The sequence below is a fragment of the Equus caballus genome, chromosome 14 (assembly GCF_041296265.1).
Source record: "Equus caballus isolate H_3958 breed thoroughbred chromosome 14, TB-T2T, whole genome shotgun sequence".
Classification (NCBI taxonomy): Eukaryota; Metazoa; Chordata; class Mammalia; order Perissodactyla; family Equidae; genus Equus; species Equus caballus.
The window spans coordinates 35,147,831-35,162,713 of record NC_091697.1 but is presented as its reverse complement, the minus strand read 5'-3'; the positions used below and the strand labels follow the sequence as shown (position 1 = coordinate 35,162,713).

General features: G+C 50.8%; 1 protein-coding gene across 1 annotated transcript; it reads left to right on the top strand.

The window, feature by feature from the left end:
• The first annotated feature begins 2,170 nt into the window (after positions 1–2,170).
• FABP6 (fatty acid binding protein 6) lies at positions 2,171–8,089 on the top strand. Its single transcript, XM_001503464.5, has 4 exons — positions 2,171–2,835; positions 4,184–4,359; positions 5,618–5,707; positions 7,952–8,089. The coding sequence occupies exons 1-4, from the start codon at positions 2,769–2,771 to the stop codon at positions 8,003–8,005; spliced, it is 387 nt and encodes a 128-aa protein (XP_001503514.1). The 5' UTR covers positions 2,171–2,768; the 3' UTR covers positions 8,006–8,089.
• Positions 8,090–14,883: the final 6,794 nt, after the last annotated feature.

Genomic DNA, 14,883 nt, shown 5'->3' with positions numbered 1-14,883 from the left:
GATTTGCTAGACGGCACAATTTGTGATGCTGGGGGCAGGATGTTTGGAGGAAGTTCTAAAGATGTTCTAAACTCTGAGTCCTGAGAAATTCAGCACCTAGGCAAGCTGGGTGTAAACCAGTTCAGTCCCAACTTGAAGCAGAGTGACTGAACTCAACCACTACGCCGCCAGGCCAGCCTCCTATGCAGCCAAACGTTGTTCCTCCTCTCCCCAGAGCCCCCCAGTACATAGTTGTGTATTCTAGTTGCGGGTCCGTCTAGTTGTGGCATGTGGGACGTCGCCTCAGCACAGCCTGACGAGCAGTGCCACGTCCGCACCCAGGATCCGAACTGGCAGAACCCTGGGCTGCCGAAGCGGGGCACAAGAACTCCACCACTCGGCCACGGGGCTGGCCCCTATGCAGCCATTTCTAACAATAAACATGTCAGCTTTATAGAAACACGGGACTGTCTTTATAAACTAATGCTAAGTAAAGAAAAGTCGAATGGAATATTGCATTTACATGGTGATTATGGCTATTATATATCTGCTATAATTAGAGTCAGTGAGAAAGAAAGTGAAGATGAGAGAGAAGGAGGGAGAAAATAGCGGAAGAGAACTGAAAAAATATAAACAGTTACAGTGTTAGGGTAATGGGATTATGGAGGATTTTTGGAAATATCCTCAAACAATGCTGACAGTTGTTTTGGTAGTAAATATGAACTATACACAGGGGCTCTGCGACTTTGGGCAAGTTACTTAAATTCTCTGAAACTTCGTCTCCTTCTTGGCAAAATGGGGACAATAATGGTACCCACTTTATGGAGCTGTTTTAAAGATTAAATGAGATAATCCATGTAAAATACTCAGTATTGTACCCAGTGCATAATAAACACTCAATAAACATTAGCTATTATTGTCGTTATTTCATCAATGTTGTCAATGAGGGGAAATTCTCATATGCTCCAGGTGGGAGCATAAACTGCTCAAGCCTTTCAGAAAGGCAGGAGAGTAACAGATACAAACATTTGAGGTACAAAAACCCTTTGTTCCAGGAATTTCATGTCTAGGAACTCATCCTTAGCAAACAATCTTAATAAACAATTTGACATGTACACCAAGAGGTGTGAATTATTTATAATAGAAAAAGATTGTAAATAACCTAAAGATCCAGCAATAGTTATGTAAATTATGAAACATACATACAATAGAATACTCTGAAGTTATTAAAAAGGATATGATATACCTCTATGTAATGATATAGACACGTACCTATATCATAACATCAAAATAGGGTACAGAACAATAGAATCTCATTTACATAAGACAGTATATGTACACACTTAAAAGTTCAGAAGGATAGATATCAAACTGCTATCAAGGACCCTCTCTGCCATTGCTGTGAATCACTATATATAATTTATCATCAGAAAATCCACGATGATATGTGTATGTGGTTGTTTCCTTTTTAATATGTGTCTTTACGGTTTTTAAAAAATAGGACCCGCAGCTGGGGTAAGGAATTCCAAGACTGGAGACTGAAGACTGGCAAAATGTGGCAAAGTTGGTTTCATCCGTTCAGAAACTGCTCAGGCCCAGGTCTGGGGGTCAGCGGCTGAAGTGAATTCTGCTTTGGATGGAAATGACAGGGGTTCATGGAGAGCTGATTCTGGTAAGGAGACAGACTTGCAGAATTTCCCTTAATTAATAATAAGAAGGAGAGCCTTGCAGAGTGCCTCATCCTTTCATCATCAGTCTGTTTGCTCCAGAGAGCAGTCCCACAAGACAGGTAGGGCAGGAGTGATGCTGAGGAGAGGGTCCTGCGTGTGGATTGGCGCCAGACGACAGAATAGGGGCTGGAATCAAGGGTCTGAACTCCCAGCCCTCCCCGCAGTGAAGTTCCAACAAAGTACAATTCATTAAGCTCCTAGCCCGTGCCTGGCGCACAGTGGGTCTTCAATGCATGCTGGCACCTCCTCCTTTAAGTGGGCTCCCTGGGGCCGTGGGCTGCTGCTCCACTCCGCTCGCATTATCTGCACCCTCCTTGTGTCTGTTCTCCTTCAAGTGCTCTTTGCTGCAGCCAAACATTGTTTCCTTCCATTGTGGCCCTCCCACCTTCATCACGCTGTTCCCTCATCTGAGAATGCTGTCTCCTTACAGGCTCAGCCTCCTCCAACCCTACTGTGTCTCTAAACATCCAAATCCTCTTGTTCCCTCAAGACCTGCATCAAACGCCATCTCCATGCAAGGATGCACCAGCCCCCAGCTGGACACCATGGCTCTTCCCCATGCCCCGGGCCGCACATCTGCCTCTCTCTCAGGACGCAGCACATCCTGCTTGCAGGAGAGTTCTCGCAGCAGTGTGTTGGTCTCTGGACTCACAGGAAGCTCTTTTGGGAAGGGCGTGTGTCTCACTCAGTGCATCCGCAGTGCCAGGTGCTCGATGCACTTTGGTCGATGAATGAGGGGCTGAACGAGTCAATGACGGATGAGGAGAGCACACAGGGAGGGATGGGCAGAGGTGGATGACACCTCAAACCCGGTGGCAGCTCCAGCCCTGGGAGCACGATGGGCTCACAGCCAGCCCTTCCCCAGGGTGAATAACCTCAGGGCTCGGTCCTGCCCACATCATAAAACGGCAAGTGCTTCCTCTTCAGGGGAGAAGTGGGCTGACCTGGGGGCTGAGCTCGGCATCCGGAGGCATTTATAAGCTGGGGCACTAGAGGGCTCAGCAGCACGAGCTTTCTCCTGCCCCCGCCTGCTCTCTGGCCTCCAGCTCTCCCGGCAGCATGGCCTTCACCGGCAAGTACGAGATCGAGAGTGAGAAGAACTACGATGAGTTCATGAAGCACATTGGTGAGTGAGCTCCTGAATATACCTTCCCTGGCTGCTCTGTCCCAGCCAGCTCGGGGCCAGCAACCCAAACTCTTGGACTTCGCTTATTCATTCATTCACTCCCGCATTTGTTGAGCAACTACTTTGTTCCAGGCTCTGGGACTAATAAGAACCATAATACTTTAAAGCAGTTAGGGAATATTACTATCTCCACTTTCTGGTGGAAAACTGAGGCCCAGAGAAGTTGAGTTACTAGTCCAAGGTAACGCAGCTAGTAATTGGTGAAGCAGAGACTTGATTGGTTTATTCATTCAAACATTTATTGAACCCCTGCTGTATGCAAGGGCCAACCCAATGTTACTGAAAGGGTGTCTCAGCAAGACTTGTAAATCAGTGGCAGAGGTCATTAGAACCCAGGACCCTATGAGGAGATGATGAGTGCTGTCACCACAACCTGCCTGGGGAGTGGTGACCAAAGGGTCAATATAGAGACCAGGTTTGACAAGTCACTCATTCACTCAGTCATTCACCAAACAAGGGCCTCTTACCGTGCTAGGCACTGTGGGCAGAGATCAAAGATCCTACTCCTCTCACTGCTCGATTTGCAACACTGGTTGTGAGGAACCAATGGGGCCATGGACTTAATCCTGCAGCAATCCTGGTGCGCTGTCTCAGTCTGAGGCAGTGCCACTGTCAAGCTTCAGAGGACAGTGCCACGGGACCTACCTGTGCCCTACCCCCTAGTGGCCAGGAAGGCCCTGAGAGCACAGTCCACGTGCTCTGGAGCCTTGGGGAGGAAAGAGCCCCTCCGAGTCAGTGATTGGGGGTGGCCCTGAAGGAGCCGGGACTTGGCTTCACCTGCGACACTCTAGTGTGGAACTGGAAGTGAGCCAGACTCAGTTCGAGACCCAGTTCTGCCTGGAGCCCCCATCCAGATGCTGGAAGCCCCATTCCCGTTCTGGGTCTTCATTTCCGAACTGTGGAATCAGAGCGTTAGGAGACTGTCTTGATGGTCCCATTCATTCTAGAACTCTGTGAGCTTGGCAGATTTCTGTTATATTTATGTTACAGTCCTACCAGAAGAGCAGCTATTATTTATTGTCAATTATATGCCAGAGGCTTTACAAGACACAATCACTTTAATCCTTGCAACAGCCCTGTGAAATGGGCCTTATTAGCTCCATTGTGTGGATGGAAACACTGAGGCTCCGAGAGGCGGTGACCTGCCCAAGCCACATGGCTTGTGGTAGGTCTGGGATTGGTGCCCCTCATTATCGTGCTAGCCTGCCGCAGGGGAGAAAGGTTCCTCCCCAAAGTCACAGGTTGTGAGCCGCTCCGACACGGCCACTCTGCTTGTTCCCGGGCCCAGGGATCCCCAGCGAGACTATCGAAAAGGGCCGAAACTTCAAGATCATCTCGGAGGTGCAGCAGGACGGGCAGAACTTCACCTGGTCCCAGCACTACCCCGGGGGCCACTCCATCACCAACAAGTTCACCATCGGCAAGGAGTGTGACATGGAGACTGTGGGGGGCAAGAAGTTCAAGGTGAGAGGCCGCTGGCCGCCCCTCCCTCCTTCCCCAGGTTTCTGGCTAACTTCTCCTCAAACACATCCCCTGGGGCTGCTCCACAGCGCAGCCTTCTTTCTCCAGTCTAGCCTCCAGCATTAGGAGCTTGAGTTACTTGGTGATTTAACCACTCCTGGTTTTTAGTGCTACCATCAATAATGGACACTCCAACGACAGTAAAAATTGTTAACATTTGCTGAGCACTTAATCCATCCCAGACACTTGCTGAGCACCTCACACACATTCACGTGGTTCATCCCACGAGGTCACTACAATTACTATCCCATCTTACAGATAGGGAGTCGGGCTGAGCCATCGGGAGAGGTTGCCCGGTCACACAATAGGGGCACGGCTTCACACCCAGCCAGTCTGGCTTCAGAGAGCAGAATCACTTTTTATGCTGCTTCCCAGCGTAGCCTAGAGATGAATAATCCCAGAATCAGACCCATCCGGGTTTGAAATTGCAATCTTGGGTAGCAAAGAAGTAAAAGGTAACTGTTTGTCGTCATCCTATCCAGACTGGTCTCTCAGGTCTTCCACCCATTCTGGGTCCCCTCCAGCCCCAACTATGGCCATCAGTACTTTGCTCCTCAGGCCACCAAGGCAGAGAATTAGTCATAATGTTCATATTCTGTCACTTGGGTATTTTAACGTTAACAATCTCTCAAGCTGTGTTTCTGGGCCAGCACACAGTGATTTGCCGTATTCTTTTTAATGGCTGCACAGTATCCTATTGTATGGAAACGCTGTCGTTTATTTAACACTCCCTCACTGGCGGACAGTTAGGCTATCTACGGGTGGGGAATCTAGGCTGGATATTTAGGTTGTTAACTCTTACAAACAATGCCGCAATCGACGTCCTTGGACGACAGCATTGTCACCCTGATGATGATGATCACAACCAACTCCGTAGTTAACGAGGGGCGCTCAGCATGTGCCAGGCATTGTTCTGAGCACTTTACACACATCACATTAAATCATTTCATCCTCACAGTCACTCTGTGAAGTAGGTACAGGTCCTACCCCCATTTCAGAGAAGAGGAAACTGAGGCACAGCGAGGCTGAGCGACTCGCGCAAGTTCTCTCTCTGGATAAACAGTATGTAACTGTCTGTCTATAAGGCCAAGTGACTGCCAGAGGGGGATTGCTGGGGCTGTGGCAGGCCCTTCCTCCCTGAGGGGCTGGCCTGGGTTCGGGGGCCTCTGCCAACTCAGGCTGGGTCTCGCTTCTCTTTCAGGCCACCGTGCAGATGGAGGGTGGGAAGCTGACGGTGGACTCCCCCAACTTTCACTTTTCCTCGGAGATTGTGGGGGACAAGCTGGTGGAGGTGAGTGTCCTGCTGGCTCCTGGGACGATGGATCAGACACTTTTCTGGCCCCAGCCCTGGTCCCTGAGAGGTGGGCCTCTGGGCAGCTGGCTCTGTGAGCACCTCCCATGCGCCAGGCTCCATGCTGAGCACTGGGGCATGTCATCTCATTGGCTCTTCACAATAACCCTGTCAGTTAGGAGTTTTAACCTCCATTTAACAGACGAGGAGACCGAGGCACAGGAAGCCTCACTGATTAGCCAGAGCTTTTACGGACTCTTCCCAGAGTGTAAATGGAGGGTCCGGGTGGGCCCTGCAAGGGCAGCTGCCACCCCACTCCACTTCTACAAGGGACTGCGGATTCTTCCTGCTAAATCTCCTAATTTTTCAAGAGAAGCTGGAAATTTGCACTTCTATGTGAAATCTCCAGACTATTAAATGTCCGCACCTGGGATCCGAAAAGGCGAACCCCGGGCCGCCGAAGCAGATTGTGTGCACTTAACCACTGCAACACCGAGCCGGCCCTCTAAACATTTTTTTAAAATGCTGGCAAGGCCAACACATATACCAGGCCAGAGCCCCCTGGGGTCCAGTCTACTCTCCCTAAGGTTCTGGAGAAGGGAAATGAGGGAGGCAGGGTTTGCCACGTCCTCATCTTCTCCTTCTCTTCTCTTGCTCTCTATCCATTTCTCTCTTGTTTCCTCCTTTTCCTCATCTCAAGCCCAGTCTAGAGGAACGGAGCACACGGCCCAACAGGCTCAGTGCACTCCTATTATTCCCATTTTACAGAGAAGCCATAGAGGCTCAGAGACAGCAAGTAACTTTCCCATGGTCACACAGCTAGTTCATGGTGGAGGCAGATCCCATCAGTTGATTTCTAGACTAGGCTCTCTGCCTGTTCTTCCTCCCTTCATTTTAATTTTTTTAAAAATCTAGAAATAAATAGATGTATGTTTTAAAAAAATATACAAAAAGGACAAAAGTGACTATACTTTTTCCTGATGGAAATTGAGCTCTTGGAGATTCTGACGAAAGTTTTGGACATGTTTTTACATGAAGTCAGCAGTGGGTTCTGACTCCCAGAGGCAGGCTCCCCAGCCTGCGAGGTGTGCAGCGAGGACAGGCAGGAGAACCGAAGCAGGTTTGTGCCCGACAAGAGAACTGATCTTCCCAAATGGAATGAACCTGTTTCTTGATACCTAGAGGGTCCTGAGCAGGGAGCCTGTGTCGTGTGAGCAGTGCCCAGAGTCCAGGGTTGTCACACACACACGTATGCATGCACACACCGATGCATGCATGCACAAGGGCATAGGAATGCACGCATACAAATGCACGTGCACCGTCTGGGTTCCAAATCTCCCATCTCTAGAGGCTCAGAGTCATCCTGGCCACCACCCTCCTTCTGCCAACAGGGAGTACATTTGGTGGGCGTCCCTCCTCTGGCCTCCAGTTCACCAGCAGCTCCCCTGCCGTGTTTCAGCACCTCTCCTCTGGACTGAGCCCAGCATCCCTGCTGCTTTCAGCTTCCCCCCACCCCACTCCAACTTCCATTCATCCCACAGGCAAATCACACATCACCTCACACCACTGCCCTTTGACAAACCCGCTTCCATAAAACCCCCTCTGCAACCCACCCCCTTCCCGTGAGAATGCTGCTTTCCTTCGCTGGGTATCAGGACCAACTGACAACGCCTGTCCATCTCACGACAGCGTGTCCTGATAGCCTTGAGCCCAGGGCACTGCACACAGTGGGCCTTCACTGAACAGCATGCTCTTGCCTGCCTCTTCCACAGAACCTTACACTTCCGGAGGGCAGGGACCATCTTCCGCTCACCGAGCACAGGTGCCCATGAACGCTGTACGGTGGCGTGGTTGAGTGTGGCCTCTCGACCTCAGAAGGGTCACTTGACTTCTCTAGACTTTAGTTTTCTCATCTGTACAATGGGTACAACCCTGGAGTGTTGTTGGGAGGGTCAAATGGGATAATTCAAGGGAAGTGCCTGGCATAGGTGAAGGGAAATGAACAGGAGCTGGAAGCTTATCATGCGAAGAGCCACATCACCCTCAACATCTGTTTAGCACTTTTGCCACACTGAGACCGCACAGTGACTCACGTAATAAAAGGGGAAACTGAGGCCCAGAGAAGTGGTGCAGCTGACTCGCTTCTCCTCAGGGCTGGGACCGGAGGCCACTCTTCCTCCAGCGGTGCCCATGGTCACCTGGGGCCCCGGTACTGACTTCCTCTGTTCTGGCTGCTTCTTTCAGACATCCACGGTCAGGGGCGTGACCTACGAGCGCGTGAGCAAGAGGCTGGCCTGAGCAAGCAGGCGGGGCTCCAAGGGGGCTGCAGAGCCACCAATAAAGCTGGGATCAGAACAGACGTTCTGCTCGCCCCAGAACTTCTTTGTCTTTGGTTTTGTTTTCTGGTGTCTGGGGCCAGTTTCTGGCTGGCTGGGGGCGGGAAACCCCTGAGGATGGCTACACGGGCCAAACTGTGGCCTTGAGGTCCCTGTGGGATCTTTGTCACGGCAGAGGAAGACTTGAACGTGGACCGAGTCCACCTGACCTCGAAGAAGCCTGAGGTGGTGCTCCAGCAGCATGGTGGCACGCCTCTGTGGAGCACCCGCCCACCTGCCACCCACCACTCTGTGGTTAGACAATCCTTTCAAGAGACAAATGTCACCTGGGAGGGGTGACACATTGACTCTCACATGGGCCAGGAGGACAAATACATCAGAATTCGTGGGTGGGGGCAGGTGTGGCTCTTCTGGCTGTGAGGACACTGGGATGCAGGCCCCAGGGCTTCGCCAGGGAAGCTGTTTCAGCCTAGCCGTGGCTCTGCTCTTAATTTGCTGTGGAGTCGTTCCTTTGGGCCTCAGTTTACCTACTGGTATAAAGAGGGGCCAGGAGGACCAATAAGGAACTGAGGAGAAATGAGTCTATGAGGGGGCAAAGGGGCAATGGGAGTGACAGGAGGAACAGAACAGACAGGAATGTCATGGTCTGGACAGGGGGGCCTGGGAGAAACTTCGAGAGGCTGCAGTGGGCTGGGGAAGGTGGTCAGAAGGGTTGCCCTGATGCCCTGGTAGGTGCTGGGAGCCCTGAGTCTGGAAGGCTTCCAAGGGAGGCGGCATTTGGATTTAGCAGATGTCCCTGCCTGATTACTGCATCTCTCCGGGGCATGGGGTAGAGGCGGTGGCCTGCTGGCTCCTGGCTACATAACCCCCAACCCAGAGCCCCGAATCTCTCTCCTGGGAGTGTTCCCCATCTGGATACCACCTTGACTTCTTTTGACCCTATACTTCTCTGTATAACTGTTTTTATTTTAAATGCACTTTTTTTTTTTTTTTTTTAAGATTTTTTAAATTTTTTCCTTTTTCTCCTCAAAGCCCCCCGGTACATAGTTGTGTATTCTTCGTTGTGGGTTCTTCTAGTTGTGGCATGTGGGACGCTGCCTCAGCGTGGTCTGATGAGCAGTGCCATGTCCGCGCCCAGGATTCGAACTAATGAAACACTGGGCCGCCTGCAGCGGAGCGCGCGAACTTAACCACTCGGCCACGGGGCCAGCCCCTAAATGCACTTATTTTGAAATTTACTTACTTAAGGGGGACGGCCCTGTGGCCAAGTGGTTAAGTTCACGCGCTCCGCTTTGGCGGCCCAGGGTTTCAGAGGTTTGGACCCTGGGCGAGGACATGGCGCCACTCATCAAACCATGCTGAGGTGGCAACCCACGTGCCACAGGCAGAAGGACCTACAACTAAAAATATACAACTATGTATCAGGGGGCTTTGGGGAGAAAAAGGAAAAATAAAATCTTTAAAAAAAAAAGCAAAAAAAGAAACTTTTAAAATTTTTATTTTAAATTCACTTATTTTTACTACAATGCAAACTTTACATCACTTCTTTTTTTTTTGAGGAAGATTAGCCCTGAGCTAACATCTGCTGCCATTACTCCTCTTTTTGCTGAGGAAGACTGGCCCTGAGCTGACATCCGTGCCCATCTTCCTCTACTTTATATGTGGGATGCCTACCACAGCACGGCTTGCCAAGTGGTGCCACGTCCGCACCCGGGATCTGAACCAGCAAACCCTGGGCTGCCGAAGCAGAACGTGCAAACTTAACTGTTGTGCCACCCGGCTGGCCCAGCCCATCATCACTTCTACACATGGAAAGCTAACATCCTTTGCCACAAATAGATGAAAACTACTAAAAAAATCAAAGCTGAAAGATGTTGACTTCTAGCTAGGTTCTGTTGCCTGTGCAGAGCCCTGAGCCTGAGGCCCCCCTTCGTGAAGAGGGGAGAGAGATGTAAGAGACAGTCGCGTCAGAAGGGGGACATTCTCTTTGACTAATCACACCTGTAGGCCTGCCGAAAAGAGAGGAACACAGACTGGAAGTTGAAGTATCTAAATTACCTTGAATATACAAGTCCGGCACACGGGACATAAGAAATAAGGTTGACTCAATGCCTTGCATGGGGTTTGGCACACAGCAGGCGCTTAATAAGTGCGACCTGACGTAAGACCCTTCTAGCCCATGTAATCCATGGCCTTCCCTTTGGGGGCCAGCCTCAGCCGACCGGGAGAGACAAGACAGACAGCAGGGCCCAGCTCACTGGCAGCTCGCTCTTCGCCTCCTCCCACATTCTGCCCTGAAGCTTGTTTATCTTTCCAAGAACAGCACTCACTGCCCTCCCTACCCCCACACCCCTGCCCTGCCTCCCACCAAGCCAGGACCCCACGAATCCCATCTTTGGGCCAAGACTTATTGCTAATTAAGTGAACTAGGTAAGCATTAAATTAAACTAGCAGTGTTGCTGTTTCCCCTCCAGACTGAATAATTACTCATAATGAGCTTGGATAATAAGTCTCTAAATAACAGAGTTAACCATAATTAGGCTGAAAATTGAGAAAGAAAGAGAGTGGGGAAGGGGAGAGGAGAGAGAGAAATTCTTACTTTGGTAACTGATTCAAGGACAAATTCAAATCACCGGCAGGGGAGAAATTCTTAAGCCAGTGTTGTAACGGATTCTCAGACTCATGGAATAGCAGGACCTTGCAGCTCAGCACTTTAAACTCTGTATTTCAGAGATATGGAAACCGCGGCTCAGAGAGAGGAAGAAATTCATTCAAGGTCACACAGCAGTGAATGAGTCTCTGAGAGTAATGTGGGGTTGGGCCTCTTGGGCTGATGGAAGCTTCAGTTTCTCAGTTCAGCTTATGAGGGTAAAGGGACTAAGGTGAACTAGAGAAAAGTGTCCATTTTGCTGGCAAATGGCAAGGAGGCTTCCTTGGCCAGGAGAAGGGACAGTGGTTCAGAGATTCAACTCTGGAGTCACATTGCTAGGGTTCGAATCCCTCTCTTACCAACTAGAAGCTGTGACTTGGGGTAAGTTCAGCCACTTTTCTGAGTCTCAGTTTCCTCCCCTGTGAATGGGGATAACAACTTCCCTTACCTAATAGAGGCGTCATGCTACAGACTCACTAGATGTTAGCTACCGCCATCACGCCCACCATCACCACCACCATCGCCAATCGCCACCATTGTTATCAACCAGTGTGACGAAGGGTTAGGGGTTCCTCCTCCGGGAAGCTGTAAGGCCGTGGGCAGGTGCTGGATTCTCAGTCTCACCTTACCCACATGTAAAATGGGCTAATAAGACCTTTCCTTCCTGGGAACCAGGGGAGTTGCAAGGGTAAAGGATAAAAATCCACTCTCATGGCTTCCAAAAAGTTAGAGGAGCTTCATCATTTTGCTGTGCTGCTCAAGACGCTGTAGTGACTGGCCACACCACAGACCCCAGTCGGGCGCCCTTTACCCCGGGCCCTTCACGGCCTTCACCCTGATCTTCGGGAATCATCTCTCCCCCCTTCTGCCAGGGAAACCGCCTCCCTCCTGCCAAGCTTATCTGGTGAAACAAGAGCATCCCAAAGCATCTTTACAGACCATCACTAGGTGGCGCTCCACCACCCACCTGCCACCCTGTGGACACCAAGATGAGAGAGTAAATTGGGGGAGCAGAGGGAAGACGGTGGGCAGAGAAATCCTGAGAGATTGGGCCTTGGTGCTGGTGTGTATGAGAGATCTATGGGTGACAACGTGGAGGCCACACTACTCCTCAGTCAAGCATATCTAAGTGTGAAACCCAGTCTACCACTTGCCCACAGTGAGACCCTGAGCCTCCCTGAACCTCAGTATCCTCATCTGGAAGATAGTGATACTACTACTAGCTCACAGTGTTGTTTCTGAGGACAAAAGAGTAGCGGGGCTAAGAGAGCACGAGGAAAGTGTGAAATACAGGGCGTGGCACATAGTCAGTCTCACTAAACAGCTATTAAGGGCCCTTCCTGGTGGTTCAGCTGGTGAGAATGGGCACACACAGGGTCAGAGCTCTTAAAGCAGGGAGAAGTGTCCCAAACCAGCTGTGCACAGCATGACCTGGGGGTCCTGTTAGAAGGATAGCCCGGGCGCCCCCCGGACCTGCTGAACCATATTCCTTAGGTCTGAAGATCAGGGAGCTGTCACTGTGAAGTGCTCCCCGCCAGGCATGACCTGGGAGATTATTCCAGTCCCAACCGTCACATTTTTTTTTAAACTTAAAAAAAATTTTTCCTTCTTCTTCCCAAAGCCCTCCAGTACATGGTAGTATATTTTAGTTGTGGGTCCTTCTGGTTGTGCTATGTGGGATGCTGCCTCCGCATGGCCTGATGAACGGTGCCAGGTCCGTGCCTAGGATGCGAACTGGTGAAACCCTGGGCCACTGAAGTGGAGAACATGAACTTAACTACTCGGCCACGGGTCTGGCCCCCCAACCCTCGCATTTTGCAGATAAAAAAACTGACATCCAGAAAAGAGAAATGACCTGCCCAGACCCAGGGAGCAGCAGAAAGCCTGACTCCCTGTCTATCCTGCCTGTCGTGTCTCAGGCAGGGGCAGGGCCTGAAACCCTGGTCCAAGCTGGCCCTGCAGAAGCCTGACCACTCAAGGACATCCTCTTCTAAGGCTGCAGCTGGGCTGGAGGCAGGTGAAGTTCAGAGGCTCCCTGGGCCCCCACAGAAGGGAGGGCCCACTACATACAACACCCTCATAGAACGCACTGCTCAGTAACGATACCAAGCACTCTGTGCTTTCCTACCATCGACCTGAAGCGAAGGCAGATGGACTTCCTGCTTACAAATGAGACAGGTTCAGAGTGAAGAGGTTGCTTTTCTCAAGGTCATTCAGTTGAGAGCAGACAAACTCAGACTTCCCCCTCTCAGGCTCAATGTTCTTGTCTACATACGAGAAGTTCCGAGCTTCCAGCCCAAGAACCACTCTAACTTACAATGTATCTTACTGGTCTTCAATCGCGTTAAAAATCTTTTAAAATATAATTTCTAAATTAAATGAAAAATTAGTACATCTCCTAGAAGGTGCAGGTTTCCAGTTTCTCTGGACATCTGACAGTTCGCTAACCCAGAGCAAATACCTGAAAAGTATTAATTGGCCAGAGCTGAGTAGAAGCCATACCCTCTAGGGGGACACTGGCTTCAACACAGTCCCTACGATGTCACGCTGTCTCAGTCACCAAGCTAGACTCACTCACCATGTTACCTGCCTGGTCCTGGTGGGCACTTAGACTTGAGACTCCTGCCAAATGCTATGGCCTTTCTGCTGAAATTCAAGTCACAAAGGTCTTCCCTGAGGAACAGAGAATGAGGTCTATGAGGGCAGGTACGATTCTTTCCCAGACGCTTGGTGCCAGGGATTGCCAGAGCCAGCCAGAGGCAGCGTCCCTCCGGGACATGCTCCAAGGAAGCCTCAAGCCTGGTCCCAGATCTTTGCCTTCACCAGTGGGGCTGGGGGGACCCCTCCAAGATCAGAGCCGAATGTGAGCAGACAGATGGACCATAAATCACATTAGTCCATGGCAGATGTGCCAGGAGCTGTGTTTCTGTATCTGTCTGCCGGCCAGCATGCTCTGAGAACGCCTGACACTCCGCAAATCCAGAGCATGAACTCCAGGCAACTCTTTGCTTTTATGAACCTAAATCCATTGATGTCATGTCCTCCCCACCAGGTGAGCGGGACAGCCAGCTGGGACAGTCACAGAGCCTTTCACCTGAAACCCTTGATGGAGATAGCACAGGGCGGCAGGCACTCAGCCTGCTTGGGTTCGAACTGTGGCTCCTTCTTTCACCACTGCTGTCTTCAGGTAAACCACTTCTCCATGCCCCCGTTCTCTGATCTGTAAAACACAGCTAGTAATAGTTCCTACCTTGCAGGTTACCAGGATGACTGGAATAATACGAACAAATTCCTTAGTTTGTACATCACACACAGTAGATGCTCAACACAGGCCAGCTGCTATCCTTAGTGCCACCAGCACCAGGTGATGACGACATTCTATATATCCTGTTGGGGGAGGAAGCTTAGGGCACAGCCCTCAAATCCAGTAAACAAATTGAGATCATTTCAGATGGTTAACAGCTATGAAGAAAATAAAAGGGATAATGAGAGTGACCAGGGCTAGCACAGAGACCTCTCTAGGAGGTGACAGGTGAGTTGAGGTTTCTCAACCTTGGCACTGCTGTCATTTGGGGCCAGATCACTCTTTATTGTGGGGGCCGTCCTGCGTACTGCAGGATACTGAGCAGCATTCCTGGCCTCCACCCACTCAGTACCAGCCATACCCATCTCCCAATGGTGACAACCACAAATGTCTGCAGACACTGCCAAGTGTCCCCTGGCAGACAAAAATGAGCCCTGCTGAGCATCACTGATATAAAGGCTCAAGGGAGAAGAGCACTCAGAGGAGAGAAGTGATGGCTCTGGAGAGCCGGACTCTGAACCCAGAGGGCATGAGGAAGCGGAACCCTGACCCCAACCTTAACCCAGGCATTCGCAATGCTGAGCCAATTCCTTAAAATAAATCTCTCTCGTTCTATATGTAACAGGTTCTCTTTCTCTAGAGAAGCCTGACTGATACAGTGGTCCAGCTGGGATGTCAAGCCTTAACTTACCTGCTGCCTGTGTCCCCAGGGAGCCCCAGTTCCAACCCAAATCAAAGGACCCAGCTCCACAGGAGCCAGCCTTGCTGTCACCCGCCCCCACAACCTCTCAGGAGGAGCAGACACTCCCAAGGGAGCTGATGCGAAAGGGGGCGGGGGCCAGGGGGCGGGCTAAGAACCGGCCAGGAAGAGAACTGAGAGACCAGG

What these genes read in the sequence shown, in the direction of transcription:
- FABP6 (XM_001503464.5), top strand. Translation starts at nt 2,769, where the DNA reads ATGGCCTTCACCGGCAAGTACGAGATCGAGAGTGAGAAGAACTACGAT. An exon ending in TGAGTTCATGAAGCACATTG is followed by an intron (nt 2,836 to 4,183) that starts GTGAGTGAGCTC and finishes TCCCGGGCCCAG; the next exon opens with GGATCCCCAGCGAGACTATC. An exon ending in TGGGGGGCAAGAAGTTCAAG is followed by an intron (nt 4,360 to 5,617) that starts GTGAGAGGCCGC and finishes CTTCTCTTTCAG; the next exon opens with GCCACCGTGCAGATGGAGGG.